At 38.2% G+C, this 18,996-nt stretch overlaps 2 protein-coding genes across 3 annotated transcripts in view; both read left to right on the top strand.

Annotated features, from left to right (window-relative positions):
• Window positions 1-3,864, top strand: part of spryd7b (SPRY domain containing 7b) — a 4,286-nt gene extending 422 nt beyond the window's left edge. The window contains exons 2-5 of the mRNA XM_008328181.3: window positions 859-975; window positions 1,544-1,710; window positions 2,166-2,268; window positions 3,094-3,864. Of these exons, the coding sequence (XP_008326403.1) occupies window positions 859-975; window positions 1,544-1,710; window positions 2,166-2,268; window positions 3,094-3,191 (485 nt within the window). The 3' untranslated portion in view covers window positions 3,192-3,864. The remainder of the gene's footprint in view (window positions 1-858; window positions 976-1,543; window positions 1,711-2,165; window positions 2,269-3,093) is intronic.
• A 120-nt stretch (window positions 3,865-3,984) lies between these two features.
• Window positions 3,985-18,526, top strand: kpna3 (karyopherin alpha 3 (importin alpha 4)). 2 transcript variants are annotated; one of them, XM_008328178.3, is made up of 19 exons: window positions 3,985-4,491; window positions 5,386-5,546; window positions 8,069-8,113; window positions 10,279-10,368; window positions 11,262-11,291; window positions 11,675-11,727; window positions 11,825-11,920; window positions 12,476-12,561; window positions 13,241-13,327; window positions 13,412-13,581; window positions 13,899-13,943; window positions 14,021-14,152; window positions 14,263-14,391; window positions 14,626-14,730; window positions 15,005-15,076; window positions 15,276-15,438; window positions 15,604-15,698; window positions 15,788-15,859; window positions 15,983-18,526. In XM_008328178.3, exons 2-19 carry the CDS (start codon window positions 5,478-5,480, stop codon window positions 16,007-16,009), a joined length of 1,566 nt encoding a protein of 521 aa, XP_008326400.1. In that variant the 5' UTR covers window positions 3,985-4,491; window positions 5,386-5,477; the 3' UTR covers window positions 16,010-18,526. The 2 variants fall into 2 exon arrangements, with proteins under 2 accessions (XP_008326400.1, XP_008326401.1); XM_008328179.3 differs by having other exon boundaries at window positions 3,985-4,889.
• The last annotated feature ends 470 nt before the right edge of the window (window positions 18,527-18,996 follow it).

Genomic DNA, 18,996 nt, shown 5'->3' with positions numbered 1-18,996 from the left:
CGATACCCACCAAGCTAACCCGAGCACGGCCCATAAATGAATCACTCGAGCAGAACACATTATGGAACAACAGTTATCTTTATCTCTGTGTCTGTCTTGCACCGTGTTTTACTTTTTAGATTATTTGTTTATTTTTAAGTCCGTAGAAAGATTTAGGACAGAAGAGGGGATGGTATTTAAAAATAGTCCAATAACAAGACATAACTGGTTTGTCAGTATATAAGGAACGACGGTTTTGGGGTTTATATCAATTTCAGAAGCAGTAAAGTAATACTTGTTTGGAGTAACATTCATATGGAGAATAGGACGGTGGTGGGGCGTGTGGTCGAACCGATTATGTGGGTGGAACGTTCTTTTTTGTTTCTAGAAATTTGTGGCTGATATTTATTTGAATATTTTCTTACAAGTCTTACTTAAACGTAAACCACAAAACAACTATATTAACACAATAATAACAAACATTACATTTTAAACCTAATATAATATTAATATGAAATAGTTTGCCGTTAATCCGTGATACATTTTCTCTTAGTGCTTAAGTTAAAACTTAAGCACTAACATCGAATATATAGGTCTGACATCAGGGCCGTGAAATATATGTTTTAAACCATAACTGGTTGTAGTTGCACATCAACTCACTCTAATGTTGCTGCAAAATCCTGCCTGGGTTTTTACATCTGTAAATCTTAAATGAAGAAGCATGGAAATGAGCTCATAACCACACACACACAAAAATCAAATATTTTTTTCCAGTTTTTATTTTAGGAGATACATTTATTAACATGTTACTAGTCTTTAAATGAGTCTTCTTGAATTTACTCTTTTGTAATTCTCTTGATCTTCAACTTTCTCACCCAGGCACAGATGTGGTCATTGTTAAAAGCGGTCGGAGGATATGTGGCACTGGAGGTTGTCTGGCCAACGCCCCTCTGCACCAGAACAAAAGTTACTTTGAGTTTAAGATCCAGTCCACTGGTAGGTGTTCTTCTGGCTGATGCCACTCTGCTTCATTACTCATCTCTTTTCCTGATTGCACTTTTCTGGTTGATTCCTGGTAATGAATATTGATTCCAACACCCTGTGGTTTTTCAGGGAATGTACTGTCCTGAGGCTGCAGTCAGCAGCAAGATTAATCTTATTATATTCATGTATATCTGTGATATGCACATTTTAAGAATTTATGCTAAAATGTGGTTAGGTTTTCTTTTTAACATTTATTCAATGAATGATTTATAATTTGTTTTAAAATATAACAAAAATGACTTTAGCAAATCTTTATAGGTTTTGTTGGCATAAAGCTGGGTCCAAACAAGATTTGGGAAACTGACAAATCTGGTTTCCTTCTTTGTTGCCTAAACCAGTGTCCCAGACAGCTTTAAATAGTTGTCTTGTAGAGACATAACTAACCAGTTGTAACAAGCCGACCAATGAGTGTGAATGTAGTAACCCTGACCTGAACCTAAAAATGAATTGACTTCATTTTAGATGTTCTTTTCCGACTTTGTGTTTTGAGTGTTGCCTGAGTGCTGTGGTTTGTGCTCAGGTGTCTGGGGGATTGGTGTTGCTACGCAGAAAGTGAATCTCAATCAAGTGCCTATGGGCAGAGACACAAACAGCCTTGTCCTCAGGCATGATGGGTCTGTGTACCACAATAATGAAGAGAAGAATCGTCTCCCTGCAAACAGCCTTCCTCAGGAGGGAGACATTGTTGTGAGTGCAACGTTTTTTACTTTACATTTGTGCATGTCACATAATCGGTATAAGGGAAACAGATTTAAGCCACTTAACCAGGACTCATTAATGAAATCTACCACAACCGGCTTCAGTCTACCACATCTTAGGACTTTGATCAATGATTGAAAACTGACATTTGTAAATCCCTTTATCTCCTACAGCAAAGTCCATAGAGAAAATCAATGGTTTTATCTGCAGTGAACAAATGAGCTGCTGATACGCTGCTGCTTATTAGCAGAGTTTGGCTCAATTACTTCAATCCAAGAAATGCTTTTTAAACACTGAAGTAAAAAACATAACACATTTGAACTTATTAATGATGGCTGTGGTGAATAAGCACATTAAGTAGCAGGTATGATGGTGTCTAGTTTATGTGAGAAGCTGCACAGAGCATTACAGTTTCTGTTCTGTTTCTGTCTATGTTCTTCCAGGGCATCACATATGACCATGTGGAAATGAATTTATATCTGAACGGAAAGAACATGCACTGTCCTGCCTCAGGTATCAGAGGCACCGTTTACCCTGTGGTTTATGGTGAGTTCATATAATAACTTGGTCTGAGATCGTTGTTGCCACAGTGATTGCACAGCACCTCCTCTATATCCTTAAAAAAGGTCAAATTTAAACTGGAAGAACAGCTTATTCTTCCTTTCTTAAATTGTTCTCATATGGTTCTTATATTGAATCGTGTAGTTCAAAGTCAGGTTTACTTGGTACAGAGATGTACATGACATTGGACGATGCAATAATTCTATTATTATAAGTAGTAGTAGTAATCTTATATGTACGTTGTTTTTTCGACAATTAAATCGTGTTGGAATTACAAGGCAGTGCCGCTAGAGGGCAGCCTTTGTACATACTGTATATACACAGCCTTTCTACTTGTAGTTCACAGTTACCTATACTATTTTTGGCTTGGGAGCCTAATGACCAGTCTAAAGTGATCTACCTACTTTGAAAACATTAAATATGTACTTACTCATATAAACCGAATATACTTTATATTTACATTATATGCTGGGTACTGATTCATATAAGTATTGTGTGGCACAATATGACTCAATTCATATAGTATATGGTCATTAATACACACTATAGAATTTTATTTATATATGTTTTTTATTTTGTCTGATATTAACTCTTTGTCGTTATCTAATATGCCACTACTGTCTCAGCACTTTCTGATTCCAATATCAACCAATACCGATATAGAGGGGCAGTGGTGGCCTGGTGGTTAAGAGGTGAAACAATGTAGATCGGCTGATATTATTGGACATCCTTAGTCAAGACACGTTATATGTGTTTTGTTGGTCCTGATGCATGTCCTGCATGAACAGAAGTGTGCCTTTTTTGTTGCAGTGGACGACAGTGCCATCTTAGACTGCCAGTTCAGTGACTTCTACCACACAGCTCCACACGGCTTTGAGAAGATTCTCTTTGAACAACAAATCTTCTAAAGATTTTCTTCAGCTGCAATTCTTTCTTTACATTACATACATTTCTTTGTCTGTAACTGACGGCCGCCTCTGTGACACTACACTTCGCTTTTAAGTGAATGTTATGATTTGTTAAGATTAGTGGCTTGATTGCCTATTTTATGCCAGTTTCTCCTTGATTACTCTTGTCTCTCTGTTGCTTCTGAATTGATGATAGAGTACACCTTAAAGAAGGGGAGACCTATTACCATTGGTAAGCTGTGGATGCCTTTAAACTGAAGGAACAGAAATGGGTTTTAATGTTGAGACTGAACAACATCTTCAGTTGATGCTTTCCATCGTCACCCGCTGCAGAATGCACATTCCAAGGATAAAAAAAAATGAGGCCCCCACATCTCAGAGGGCTGCAGAGGTCTTCAAAACAGCTTTGCATTTTCCTTACACTTGTCCTGAAGTGTTTTTATGGAATATTTATTCTATCTATGAGCGCATCACTAGAGTGTGGTGCTGTTGTTCTCTCTGATAAGAGATCTGTGGGTTACAAATGTCAACCTGTTGTGTTGTATTGAGATTGTTTTGTTTATCCTACGCTGAAGTTATGTTATAAATGCTTGTATTTGTTTGCACTTACTGAAGCTACTGTACAACCATATCCAAATATTGTTGATTCAATAAAGTTTTTTGTCTGAAAGCATCACATTTCATGTGCTGGTTTTTCAGACTATTGATCTGATCTTTTGTTTGCCAACCACGGCCACAAGCTGGCAGTGTAGTCAGTGTTCCTGAGCAAGAAAATCATCAGCTCACTGGTTCAATTTCAGGTCCTTCAGCAATAGACTGGCAAATTGTCTAGGGTCAGCAATAGCACACCTTGCCCCCTGGTGGGTATTGAGGTGAAGCACAGTCTGGTCAGTTATAATGTTCAGTTAAGTGTGCTTGTATGTCTTGCTCTTTATTTCTTTATTATTATTATTATTATTATTCGTTCTCTTTTTCTTTGCTATTGTGATGGTATATGTTTTACGTTCTTGTATCTGGCCCTCTGATGCCTTGTCAACTGATGTTAACTAGGAGTTTCCTCTATTTGTTTTTTGCAGACCCTAACGGCAGTAGCCTCTTTTCTAACGGAACCAAATCTGGATGGAAGCCTCTGTTGTCTGCCTTTGATCTGTACACAATTGGCCATGGGTTAAGGGATTTTATCTTCCTTTCATCTGTGTATAGCAGGTGTCAAACATTTCAAAGGCATGGCATGAATACTCAGGATTCCCAAAATACACCATACAGATGAAGCTTTGCTGAATGTACATGTGTTTAATCTGTAAGTTTCTGTGTAGGAATTGTCTCTACAACATTTAAGCTTAGGTTTGATCACCGCTTTGTCCACTTAAGGTTTAAACGTGACAATGACAACAACACTTAGTGTATCAGTGTTGCTGTATCCTTTAAAAATAGGTAGAAAGTGGTGGTTTCCTTTTCCCTCTTGTTTCTTTCAATATTTTAAGAGGGTATGTGGAAAGCGAAATTGATGACGTCATCTCTACAACCAGAAGATTATGTGCTGTAGAAATCCTAAGATTAAGAGATCAGTTATCCAGTTATTATTTTATTTTTCTTAGCTTCTCTAACACTGTTATCGCTTTAAAAGACAACACAAGATATACAACCTAACTAAATTAACAAGTGCCCTGGTGATTATGGGACAGTGCAGTAACATAGGTATTTAAGTTTTTTTCTGGTCCATAACACATACTTTATAGTGTGTAGCAGTCTACAATTTTACTATTAAACATTTTAAAACACCAATTACCTGCCCAGTGCCTGTAGTGAAAAATGCTCAAAAACATGTAAAGGAGGTAATAAACAAAACCAGTTTTTTCGGATTGTTGCACTGCACAAGTAATATAGATATTCTGAGCACGTTGAATGCCAAAGAACAACACAAAATGTGCCCTACAACAGGACAACTCTGGCAGTTTAGATCACATGTCCTCTTACTTATTTACGATGGCAATGCTTTAGTACTTGGAATAACTACCGTATTTGTTGAAGTCGACCAGAGATTTGTTGTGAAATATTATGGCAGTAAATGACAACTACTTGAATAAGATTCGACTTTTGAGGAATATAATATAATAATGATGAAGGCGTGTAATAACTCCTCCCCTCACTCTGCGCTGTGCTACGCCCTTCTCCTCCTGTTCTCCTCCTCCAGCAGCAGCAGCAGAAGAGGAGCTGCGGTGCCTCGTCCTTCACTAAGAAGATCCCGAAAGCCGGAGCCACCACCGCGAAACCCCCCATACAGCCATGGCAGATAACGCCGGCTTGGAAAACCACCGCATCAAGAGCTTTAAAAACAAGGGACGGGATGTCGAGGTGAGTTTCCATTTCTCTAGGACTTTGTTCCTGTGAATTAAATTAGTTTTCTATGAAAAATGACAGACTTTGGGCCTGGTTGAGGAGCCTTAGCCCCGGCTGCTGCTGTTACCGCTGATCCTTGACGGCTAACTAGCCATAAAGCTAATGTTAGGTAGCTTCAGCAGTTCGCAGTCTAAGGAAATCATCGGCGGTACTTGTCAAATTGTATCTAATGGACAACTGTTTCAAATATTTTTGTTAAAAATAAACGCCATAATGATTTAATGGTTGTAGATGGGACTATGCAGTTAAATGACATATCAGTCACTGTCAGCTAACGCTTAGCATTTACTTGGATGAGCACCGGTCGAAACGAGGGTGGGCCCCACCGGCACCATCATTTCTTTATTGTTTTCACCGTCTCCACGTCTATTTTCAATAAATGCGAGCCAACAACAGTTACAGTAAGATGTCACGATAAGAAATGTGTGAATGTAATGTTATATTTAGAAGTATCCGTTAGTCAACGCAGCCACCTTTACCAAACATTGCCCCTCCTTGCTAACAGGCTAACGATGGCAAATGGAGCACTAGCGTATGATTTCAGGTGAGGAGGCTGAAATATGGCCGTTAGATTAGTCATAGAAATCATTTTAGTTCGTTGAAGTCTTGGTTTTACTATTGTGTCATGCATAATAACCATTGGTTAACAAGGATCCCCTAATTCTTTAATACTTAGACAAGTCATACTAGATTTATTTAACTAGACATTGAATTAAGTACTCGGTAGAAGTATACACTATTCTACGTTGGATCCCCATGTTTTACAGTGGAAAAACGGTTGAAATGATAATGTAAGTATACTTTATGTTGGATTAGACCCTTGAAAGGGAATTGCAAGTACAGTACATGTATTGAGTTGCAGCACTTACCATCACCACCATCAGCTGGCAAATCATACACAGCACACCTTTAACCCCAATTTTGTAAATCCCCAGAACTATACGTCATCTTGTTAAATGGAACTAATATTCAGTTCTTTATGGATGTTTTTTTATTAATCATAATAATAGACACACCTTAAGAGCTTTATATGAAGTCAGTTAGGAACTTGATACACATTTTACTCAGTTACAAGATTCCATTATGTTCAAATTGATTGATTCTCATCTAAATGCATTTTTTTTTTCATTTGCCATTTATTTATTATTATTATATTGAAGCCCTACTCATTCATAGACAGTATTTAGACTTAGCTTCAGACCTGATATTGGGTGGGTATTCTTTCTGTAAAGTACAATTACAGAGCCTGTAATTTGTTAGTTATGACTAGAGTGCTCCACCAGGTATAAATGCTGTGAAGTCGAGATGTGTCACTGCTCCACTCAGAACCTATTCTATGAGCAGATTGAAGCAGTTCCTTGAAAACCTTTGCAGATTTACACACTACATTTGTGTTACCGCCCTGCAGGTAACCTGCCAAATTGTTGTTTCACAATATATATCCCAAAGTCACAGTTCAATCACACACATATAAGGTTGTTTTGAAATTTAGTCAGTGAAGCAAGCACATGGCTACTATAACAGGCAGCATTTGCTAAGTACATTCTTGATGCTATTTCAGGTATCCCAGATATCTGACCTCGTTTCTCCTGTATGTCTCTGTATAAGAGATGACTCACGATAAAACAAAACATTTAGGTTTGATGTATTTATGTCAGGCACAACAGATTTTCCTCTTCTTAACATTATATAGAGCAGCTTTGAATTCCACAGTTGTAAAGTCTTACTTGATCCCTGTCATAATCCACCAGATCCTGCCTGGTTTTCTGTGATGATATAAAATGAAATAAGTGTAGTTTTTTTTTTAATTTCAACTATCTACAAATGTTCTAATTTTGTATTCATTTTCCAGGTTTGAGAACAAAAAAAAAATAGAGTTCACTACTAAATGTAGTTATTTGTTTAGCATAAACAATGGTGTTTTTAATGCATTCTTGAAATGGGTCCAGACGTATTAAAAATAATTTTGAAATCATATGAACTTAATTGATCCCAAAATGGGGAAATGCTGCAACAGGCTGCCCCTTGGAAGCATCAAGTATGTGGTTCTACTGGGAGTCGAACCCAGGACTGATGACTTGTGCTAACCACTACACCAGTGAATGTAGTGCATCAAGTAAAAATATTGCCCAAAAATTGTGTGGTTTGATATATAGCTGTGTTGTTGGAGCAGTGGTTGGGAGACACCGTTGCTCTTCTCTTTGCTCCTCTTGAGTTATGACTGTCCCCTATTACGTAACAGGCTATTTAGGAGAGCAACATGAACCATTCAAAGAGTCACAAGATGTTGAGACTCTCTCAAACTGTCCAGGATAAAGAGGAAAACCAACAGAAACACAATACAGCAATCTTTCAAGATCAGGCTTATCACATGGCCATGTTATAAAATTGTTAATTATGGGTTGTTTTTTTACACAAACAAAAGTTGAGAATGCTGTGAATATACATATACATTTATTTACTTTTTTCTTTTGCAGACTATGAGAAGACATCGAAATGAGGTGACAGTTGAGTTAAGAAAGGTAAGAGAAAATGCACCATCTGTCTACACACACTTACGCCAAACCTCAGGCTACATTCTACATGCCCAATTTTTGCTTATATTAAGACAAGTCTCCACAAACTTCTTGCCTAAGAAACAAGTCCATTTCGGAATAACAGCAGAGTTTCTGTTGACTGTTTTTCATTTGAAAGGAGAGTAACAGAACACATTCTGTAAACCTGTTTGCTAAAAGCTTCAGGGTGCAGAATTTAGGTTTATTGCACCTTTTGAATATCACTTAAATTGGTCAAAGTGATAAAGTTTTAAATATTAATACCCAACATGTTGAACAATTTACAACATGACCATGCATTTCCAATGCAAGTCATTTGCATCAAGACTTACACAAGTTATTTTGATTTTCTTTACCCTGATAATTTGCTAATTTGTACCCTAATCAAAATATTATATTAAAAATACAATGTGGTGTTGGGTTTTTATCCATTCTGCAAATGCTGCCTTGCAAGTGAAAATATTTAACAGACTAAGCAGCCACGATAGAGTAGAGGACAACACGTATAATTATGTATTTAACATTGAGATGATGCATTCATGAACAACCATACACTATAATCATAACAAACAGGAATGTTGTATCAACCAGTCTCAGCCTTACGGGGAAAAAAAACAAAAACAACGTTGTCAGTTTCTTTAATGGATTGTGTATTTGAGGCTAAATGGTTTATTGTCCAAAATAGCAGCTTTTTATACCTGTTAGATTAACAATTTTTGACAAATATTAAGGGTCACCTAATTTACATTTTTAATGTATTCATTTTTTGAATAATAAGTAAGAAATGACAGTGTAATCTGCACAACGACACTGATTGTTTTTTTTTTTTGTTTTTTTTTGTTGAATTTAATTGAATCTCTTTGGTGAGGTAAAATCTGGAGTCGGCCCAAATTGGGACCATACAACCATAGCTAAAGTAACTAGCAATGAATCTTTGCTCTTTGCAGTGAAGCCAAATGTACCTGTGCTTATAACTGAGACAAAAAGAAAACGAAACCCCTAAATGTATTAAATGGTTCATGCAATAAAGTAAAGCTTTCATGGTCACTCAGGTCGGATGTGGAGCAGCTTCTTGTTGTATACTTGTATGGTTATTTGTGGAGATCACATCTAGGTAGAATGATGTGTGGAATGGTTCTCTTCTTTGTAGAAGGATTCAGGGTTTGATTACAGTTATTTAATATATCATCCAAGTGCTGAGTCCAAGTCTGGGTAAATGGAATGTGTTGTGTTAAGAAAAGCAACAGAAGTTAAGTTATGTGCTGAAATAGTTACGAGTGAATGCTGCACATTTTTGGTTTTCATAGCTTGTACTGCCAATTGTTTGAATGTTATCCCCCTGATCTCATTATAATTGTGGCCTTTGAAACAATATTTATGTGTGTAGGTGGTTAAAATAGTTGAATTCCTTTGGAATTGAGTAAAATCAACTCATTGGTACTTTACTTATGATTACTGATTACTGCATATTTGTTAATATGACAGTTGACTGATCGATACACAGTGATGGTGGTGATTATGAACAATCCATACAACATACTACACTTAGAAAGCATTTGTCTGTAAACAGGCTCAGTAGAAACATCACAGATGTTCAAAGAGCACTGTCACAGCCTGGGTTGTTAACAAAAACATCCTCGTGTCACTGCTGTGTGGAGTGCTGAGCTGGGTCTGAAATCCAGCACATTCCTTGCAGCATGGTCAGAGGTGCAGCATGAAGCACTGCGCTGGCTGATTAGTCATCAGTGACGCACATGAAAATGGTGCACGGCAGGAATGTAGGCCATGGGATTCTCCTCCTACAAGTGACTCACATGCTCTGCAAAGTAATGGGATGTGAGGGCCTATGTAACCACAAACACTTGAGATGGGGGTTGCACTGTGTGAAGGTTCTGTGACCTCTAGAGATGTGCTTTTGTTTTGTGAAATCATGATAAGCAATATTTCTGAGAGCCAGCTACTTTGAAGTTTTTGAAAACCACCATGTTTGTGTGTCTTAAAGTCAAAAGTCTGGATGAGTGAGGATTTGTTTTCATAAGGTCTAATTTTCCAAGAAGTCATGAAAGCACTGGGCAACACTTGCACCTCTGCATTACATTCCTGGTGTTTACATCTCCTCTTTCTTCTGTCAGAACAAACGAGACGAGCATTTACTGAAGAAGAGGAATGTCCCGCAGGAAGAGAGTCTGGAGGATTCTGACGTTGACTCAGACTTCAAAGGAGTAAGTGTGTGTATGTTTTAAGTGAGAGTGACGGAGGGTTCTAAAAAAGGGCATCAAACATTGTTATACAGGGTCCTTATTTAAGGAAGCAGTAATTGAAAGTAAAGAAGAAATACAAAATATTTGTTATACTATATTTAAACATGATTATTATCTGAAATGTTGGCTCGGAGATTATGTTTAAAGTAGATTCGGCTGAGTTTGATAATAATCTTTAGCCCATGTGAAATTCTAAACTAGTTCTACCCATTTGACTTAATTGTATTTTAGTCAGAAGCACTGTTTAAATTTAAGTTAAGCTGTAGTTGACAAAATATAAATTATGATATAACTTTTTGGACAGCTTTTAAATTGGACTTCAACATTGGAGTCAACAGAAAGGCTGCTGTGCATCAGTACAACTAATGACAAGAGGCAGCAACAAATTTGACTTCTTAGCTTAGTCATATTTGCTCATAACAATGTTTCAGTCTACTTACTCATCAGGTTGACATGCTTTAAATGTTCTTTCCTCAAATAGTTATTCTGTAATAATAATGTTAATATGGTTTCCGTTATTTAATGTTTTTTTCGTCACATTATTTCACAAATTGAGTATTCGTGCTCCTGTCTTTGTACTTTCTCTTGTTTATTCTACTATCAGACACACATTCACTTTAGTTGGCTCCCAATTTAGGTGTTTCGTCTTCCAGCTAGCAAACATAACTATTTGTTTTTATTCATTGCCATAATGTAAATTCACTAAGCCTTGCATAACTTCTAATTTAGCTTTTGTGGATGAAACACAGGTTGTTGATAAGTCTGGGGTATAATTTATGAGTCAAATCACTCTCGTTTTTAATGTGGTGCCTTTTTACGTCTGTTTTGACTGTTTGTTTCAATTTCACTTTCAGCAAAATGTCACGCTTGATGCCATCTTACAGGTAAGCTATCTTATTTTCATCACTGATTGTGTTAAGTGCTTGTGTGTCAAATAGCTGAATTGCTTCAAAAATTGTATTCCTGTCTGACATCTTTCTCCTGTTTTGTCTGAATGTTTAAAAAAAACATTACAGAGACCTTGTTTATATGTTATAGGAGAACAATGCACTCTCCATTCCGCTCTCCCTCCATGACCTCATGGACTAAGCACATAAAGGGAGTGTGGAAGCTCATAGAAGCAGCAAAGATAATTGTGTATTCATAGCCATTAACACAATGTGTGTATAGATACAAATAGAACACCTTTGCCAGTGAAAGTCAAACATGTTTTGTAATCAATATCCAATAATCAAGTAATGTTTTTTTTATCTTTGTGTAACTGCAGAATGCTACCAGTGATAATGCAGTGATTCAGCTCAGTGCTGTACAGGCAGCCAGGTAAGGGACTGATGGAGTACACACAAATACAGCAACTAACATTTAAAGCCACACTTACTGGTTTTGTTCATCATTGTCTTTATTTTGTTTTTGTTAGAAAACTACTCTCCAGTGACAGAAACCCTCCAATCGACGACTTGATAAAGTCTGGAATTCTGCCCATTTTAGTCAAATGCCTGGAAAGGGACGACAAGTGAGTCTAACTTCCCAAACCTTCGCCCATGTTTACCACAACAATGGCTGTGGGCACAAGATGTTTAGTTTTCCCGACTGCATCTACACGTGAGAGGCATGCAAGGCAGTTGACTAATACCACCACCCCCACCCATCCATTCCATCCCAAGCCAAATATAACAGCATTCCTGTCTCTTGGACTTCCACAATTCCCAGGACCTTGAGTTCGCCAAGGGAGTTGGAAGAGTTGTTAAAGTTTAAGAACATTAAGGGAGTGTTAGTTTAAGTCATGATAACCCTCAAGTGATTACGTCAGCGGGGGACAAAACTATGTTTGATATTTAGAAAATAAAGTAGTTTAATACAAATAACAATTGCCAGTTGCTAATGATATAGATTGAATAAAAAGTTTTATGTCCAAAGAGTTTTCAGTGCTGTTTTAGCTGCATATCGGTTAAACTTACATAAAGTGCAAAGGCAGTTGAGTGTTTGTTTTCATATTTCATGGTTTTTTTGAACATCATATGCCCTGATAAATGTAAAATTAGTTCAATATCTCTTTTGCCCCCCACAGCCCCTCTCTTCAGTTTGAAGCAGCATGGGCTCTGACCAACATTGCGTCTGGGACTTCAGCACAGACCCAGGCTGTGGTTAAATCCAGTAAGTTGACCCCTGCATTCTGCTGGCCCCCATTTTTAGCTCATTAGTCTGTGTTTGCGCAGCGTCTGCAATCTGTCTGGGAAGAATATTTATTTGTTTTTTCACTCACCGAGTCAGACGACTCTGACCGAGCTTGAGTTTCTCATAAAAACATGATTGCAGGGTGAGAAATGTTTTCAGCATTTATGTAATCACATGGTAATAAAAACTGTTCACCATTCAGTGGGTCAAAACTTTAATGTACAGGGGCTTGGATTATGATTAACCATTGATCTGGAAATGTATCTGACTTCTGAGATTAAATGTGGTATTCACCTTTATCATAACACTTTATGAGATTGAACTTTGATTTTATTTAAGATATAGATATAAACAGACTGATACAGTTGATAGATTAGGTGTTATTCACAGTAGTATTTGTACAGTACACTAATGTAGTATGGGCAGATTTTCTTTGGTAATGTCATTCTCATTCTCATCTCAGAATTCTGTGGAGAAAAGTAATAGCCCTCAAATAAGGGTTCAAAGAAGATGACTGCCTGAGATTAGAGCTGCTTTGTTTTTATTATCTTTCAACTAAAACCTAACAACATTTTATCTCAGTTTTGACTGTCTTTCTCACTGAAGCTTGAATTCAGTCACAGGAGATGGATTTTTGATCTGTGCTTTGATTATCCAGATGCTGTTCCACTGTTTCTGCGACTGCTACAATCCCCTCATCAAAATGTTTGTGAACAAGCTGTATGGGCTTTAGGAAACATCATAGGTAAAGAGTTGAATTTTTGTTTTTATAAACTGCGTGGGATGAGGGGGACTTGGATTTGTATTGACGTGCTCCTTGTGATCCCAGGTGATGGTCCACAGTGCAGAGATTATGTCATCTCTCTGGGGGTTGTCAAACCGTTGCTGTCCTTCATCAACCCATCAATTCCAATAACGTTCCTTCGCAACGTAACATGGGTCATTGTTAACCTGTGTCGCAACAAGGATCCCCCACCACCCATGGAGACTGTGCAGGAGGTACGTGTGTCTAGGGGTGGGAGAGGGGGGTTGTCTGCGTTGGCAAATAAAAGCCTGCAGGCACTTTCACAGGGAAATGTATGAACTGCTCTGCAGTTGACTGTCATTGTCACAGCAGGCTCAGTCACACACTGATTCTCGGCAGACAAATCGGCGTCATTCCCTCAGGCGACTTTGAAATGATGGAGCTTTTGTGGAGGAGTTTGAAGTCTAAATTTGACAGCTTTTTTGTCTTCTCTCTCTGCCGTGCTTTTATTACCACATCATTCTACCACCGACCTTACAACTTACAATTACATTTTTTCCAATCTCCACAGATTTTACCAGCCCTGTGTGTGCTCATATATCACATCGATATAAATGTAAGTTTAATAAATACATTTTACAGATGGTTTGTGGTGTCGGCTCGACAGTCATCAACTTATTTTTGTACCTTCAGATACTAGTAGATACAGTGTGGGCTCTGTCCTATCTGACGGACGGAGGTAATGAGCAGATCCAGATGGTCATCGACTCTGGGGTTGTTCCTTTTCTTGTTCCACTTCTAAGTCATCAGGAGGTAAAAGTTCAGGTGAGTGTCTAAGTTTTGTTGACAAAATAATGTATTGTGTATTTGATAATATATGGTTTATATCTTTTTCTGTTGTTTTTTTTCCCACCTGTCATTCTTGATCGTCTTAGACGGCAGCTCTGAGAGCAGTGGGGAACATTGTGACGGGAACAGACGAGCAGACACAGGTTGTGCTCAACTGTGATGTCCTCTCACACTTCTCCAATTTACTTACACACCCTAAGGAAAAAATAAATAAGGTATTAAGATTGAAGTTTGTTTTTAATTTTTTCTCAATCCAGATTTTTTTTTGTGTGTGTGTGTCCAGTGCGCACATGAGGGTCTGTGTTGATAATTTTGCCAAACCTGGGAGAAATGTAGCATTCCCCAAGATGGTTTGGTTGTATATTGCAGTAACAGCATACATTTTTTTCCAGATATTTTGCTTTTAAGTTTCCAAAGCAAAATTGTGAGAATGCTTTTTTATTTTTTAGGAAGCAGTTTGGTTCCTCTCCAACATCACAGCTGGCAACCAACAGCAGGTTCAGGCTGTTATAGATGCAGGATTGATTCCTATGATCATTCACCAACTGGCAAAGGTTTGTACGTGGTAGAAGAGCAGAGGCGACATCCCTTTAGTTTTATGTGCTAAAATCTTACTTCAGGTTCCCAACAGATGGTAGAATCACAATTTAAAATACTGGCATTGATTTAGATATATTCAGCAAAAAAGGTTGAAAAGTTTTAGTCCAAAAAGCAGCACGGCAGTGACTGCAAACATAGCAAACAATGCTTCTAGAAGCATTTGGAATCTTGCTGTACTAGAAACAACATGCTCCTTGCACATCTTAGTGACAGCCTGTCTCTCTGCAGGGTGACTTTGGCACTCAGAAGGAAGCAGCGTGGGCCATCAGCAACCTTACCATCAGTGGGAGGAAAGACCAGGTGAGCCCGTCATGCAGACCGTGTTTTAATGCATTGAAACATTTATACTGTACGAAGTCCACTGATGTCACGGACTGTCCAGCAGTTTATAAATGTTACATGCAATGGCTGTTGTGAGTGCACATTCTTTACATTCTTAACCTTCTGCTGTGTGTTGTAATCAAGTATGGATGTGGTGTGTACGTGTGGGTTTGTGTAGGTGGAGTTCCTGGTGAAGCAGGAAGTCATCCCACCTTTCTGTAACCTGTTGTCAGTAAAGGACTCACAGGTGGTACAGGTGGTTCTGGACGGCCTCAAGAACATCTTAATCATGGCAGGAGAGGAAGCCAGCACTATCGCAGAGATCATCGAGGAGTGTGGTGGTGAGTTCATCTTTGTGTTACGACCTGAGCTGCTCACTTCATTTCTCTGATCTGTCTCAGAGTTTAAGCATATGTGTGTTCTGTGGAGCTGCTCATGTCTACTTAAGTGTGTGGCCTGTGCTCTAGATGCAATGTATTGACTACAATGAATTACACTTTTTTCAGGTTTGGTGAAGATAGAAAATCTGCAGCAGCATGAGAATGAGGATATTTATAAACTAGCCTTTGAGATAATCGATCAGTACTTTTCAGGAGATGATGTGAGTTTGATTACATTTCCTTTATACTTCATATACTTGACATTATTTGTTTTAATCTGCAGTCTGTAACTCATACCTGTCCATTGCAGATTGATGAAGATCCCAGTTTGATCCCAGAACCTACTCAAGGAGGAACCTACACTTTCGACCCAGCTTCCAACATGCAAACAAGTTTTAATCTGCAGTCTGTAACTCATACCTGTCCATTGCAGATTGATGAAGATCCCAGTTTGATCCCAGAACCTACTCAAGGAGGAACCTACACTTTCGACCCAGCTTCCAACATGCAAACAAAGGAGTTTAATTTCTAAAAAAAAAAAAAGTAAAAGAAAAGCCAGGATATTTGGGTTCAGCCAGCTGCACGGGGGACTCTGTATTTACCCCAGCCATCATCCATCTGTCCTCCAAACCTGGCAACCTCCTGGCACTGAAGGATTTACTTAGCATCATTCAAACTCCCCACTGAAGGATTTAACCCACCTCTGCACTGGGGGGTGTTGTTTTTTCCCCCTCTTCCTTCACACAACACTGCAACATTCAGGATTTGTGCTCACAAATACGGCACCATGACCATCTAGCAAAACCTGCATCAGGGGAATTCTCTGGAGTTTTTTTTTCTCCTCTGCCAGTGCTTCAAAAAATATCACACAAAAATGAAAACCAGAAACGAGAAGAAGCCTTCGGAGCAAGATCTTATTGCCAAATGGTTATGTCCTCAAAAAGACAACAACAGATTTACACACAAAGACACACACACTTTTTTGACACTTAGGATCTGTGTGTATACTTCAGTTTGAAGGCATCATATCACTTCGGGGGCAAGAATATACTGCTGTTTGTTTTGTTTCTTATTTTGTGCTTACCCTCCTCCTGGATTGTCCTTTGTTTTTTACTTTATCCACATGCACGCACACCATTTATTCAAGTATTCAAACACCAACACATTTAGTCACACTGACGCCTGATGGCCTAGGTCACCTTAAATAATAAAAGAAACAACTTCTATCAAGTACGAAGAGTTGCAAGACTCTTGGTGTTTGAAGAATGAAGCCATGAATCATCAACAGACACTCCTCAAATGAGTTCCTGGGACAGGTGGACGGCTCAGTAAAGGGCTCTAAAAGCAAACGGAGGACTCCATGGAAAACTGACTGGATTGACTCCTGACTTGATGTGACCTCTATTCAGTTGTCACACCTAAAAAAAAAAAGGAAAATCAAAAATGTGAAGAAAATAACATAAGAAAGTCCCCTCTACAAACAGCAGAAATGACCTGCTATGCTGTCTCTGCATCTAAGTGTCGGACACCACAGACTAGCTTTTATTTTTTTATCTTTTTTTTCTGGCAGTGAGGGGATGAAACCCGTGGAGCATGGAGGCACCACTTAGGTGAAGACTCAGAGACATAAGAGAGAAAAGGAAGTTGTCAGCTGTAGCCTTTTTCCCCTAACAGGACAAATAACCATGTCTGCAGTATGAGCTGGGGTTGTGATCCAGTATACTGTGTGCTCGGGACTCCCCTGTAATGTGAAACCTCCACAGAAGGGAGGGTGGAGGGAGGTTGAAACTTTAAATCAATTGGAATTTGCTTCTTTTAAGAAATCCCTTTATTCAACGATTTTAATATCAGGCTGAATCTGTGGAGCTCTCGTTATATTTTGTTGTACTTTTTTTTTTTTTTTTTATCATTTTTCTTCTCTTCAGTCTTATGCACACTTGTCAGCAGCACATCCATGTCTGCCCAGAGAAAAGGAGTTTAATGTTTAAAGAGTACAGGTTCCTGACGTTAACTTCAACTTTTGGATGGAGAGGTCACATCATGGTCATCACTCGATTTGAATAACTGTAAAAATGTGATGTGTTATCTCTTTTCTCCTCCTCGCCGTCTAATGAATATATACATATATTTACACAAAGCCTGTACAAAGCTGCTGCAGCTGACACTCACTGAACGGACGATGACCTTGTCAAAGATGTACAAGGAAGTTTTCCTGGAATCTGTTGGAGCAATAGTTTGTTTTATTTTTATTTTTTATTTCACACCTGCTTGTATAGTGACAAGTTGGATCAGGCTGTGTTTTTCCCCTCTTCATGGTGGTGATGGGCTCTTTTTAAAAAAGAAAAACCAACCAAAAAAAAAAAAAAAGTACCGTCCCATGTCCCATGTCCCAGTTGGTGTGTAGGATCTGGTTTGAGGTGTAATACTGACTCAGACCCTAGTCCTTGTCTGGAAGACTGATCCTCTGTATGGCTGCTAACTACTGAGAGGGGGTCAGAGTAAGGGAGGGTAACACATTAGGGGGTTTTAAATATTGTGTTGGGTTGTTATAAGCAGCCCATGCTTGTTTTTTTGGGGGGGCGACTAGCTGTTTATTACTGAACAAAAAAATCCTTAGACGGGGTGTACAGTCATGAACTAGCAGAATAGACCGAGCCACTTTAAAGATTTACAATTTTGTTGCCTTGTATCCAAACTGGATACAAGCTTGTGTTTGTTGCAAGATTTTTACTTGCTAATGAAAAAAGTTGTTTTAAATATGAAAAAAAAAATAATAATAATGGGAGAAAAGCAACAGACAGCGTTTTGGCCTCTGATTGTTTATATCTTTTTATAAATTTTAGATTGAATTCTTCTCTTTAAGGTGGCTCATTGATGCTTTCAACTCTTGTGCATATTAAAGAAAAGAATGAGTTGAAAAATCATTGTGCCTTTTGTTGTTCATTTCAAATGAAACTTCAGTTTTATTAAACCGATTGGACAACTGGAGAAAGTTGTGGCTTCTTCCACTGTGGTGGAGTTAAACAGACGATCCAGTATTTTCTGATGATGAGAGTAAAAGCCATGGGAAATTTACTCTCAACTCCCCCTGTTCTTTGAAAACCATTATTGTTACATTTCAGTCAGGGGATTTTGATATCATTGCCTCTCATCTCGCCCTCAGGACATGATCTGTGTTTTTGACCCTAACCAAAATAAAACTTGATGTTGAGCCACTGGATCCTCACTGGTTCAAGTGTTGTGATTCTCGCACACAGTTTAGTGCTAATTTAGTTTTTTATCTTAATATAATCCTCAGTGTGACTTACTATTTAAGATTAATTTAGGAGAGAAAATTTTTGTCCTTTGTCTTTGGTGTTCTTTTTTTTCATTTATCATGTGGGGCCGACTGCAACATCATAATAATTTCAGGTTTGTACTCATCATTCTGTTGATTTTCTTTCTTAGTAACATTCAATCTCACTTCTCAGAGATGACTGTTTTTATTAAATATTTGATAATGGCCATAATCTTGACATT

The sequence above is a fragment of the Cynoglossus semilaevis genome, chromosome 16 (assembly GCF_000523025.1).
Source record: "Cynoglossus semilaevis isolate Cse_v1.0 chromosome 16, Cse_v1.0, whole genome shotgun sequence".
In the NCBI taxonomy this organism is placed as follows: Eukaryota; Metazoa; Chordata; class Actinopteri; order Pleuronectiformes; family Cynoglossidae; genus Cynoglossus; species Cynoglossus semilaevis.
This window is presented reverse-complemented; position numbering and strand designations above follow the sequence as displayed.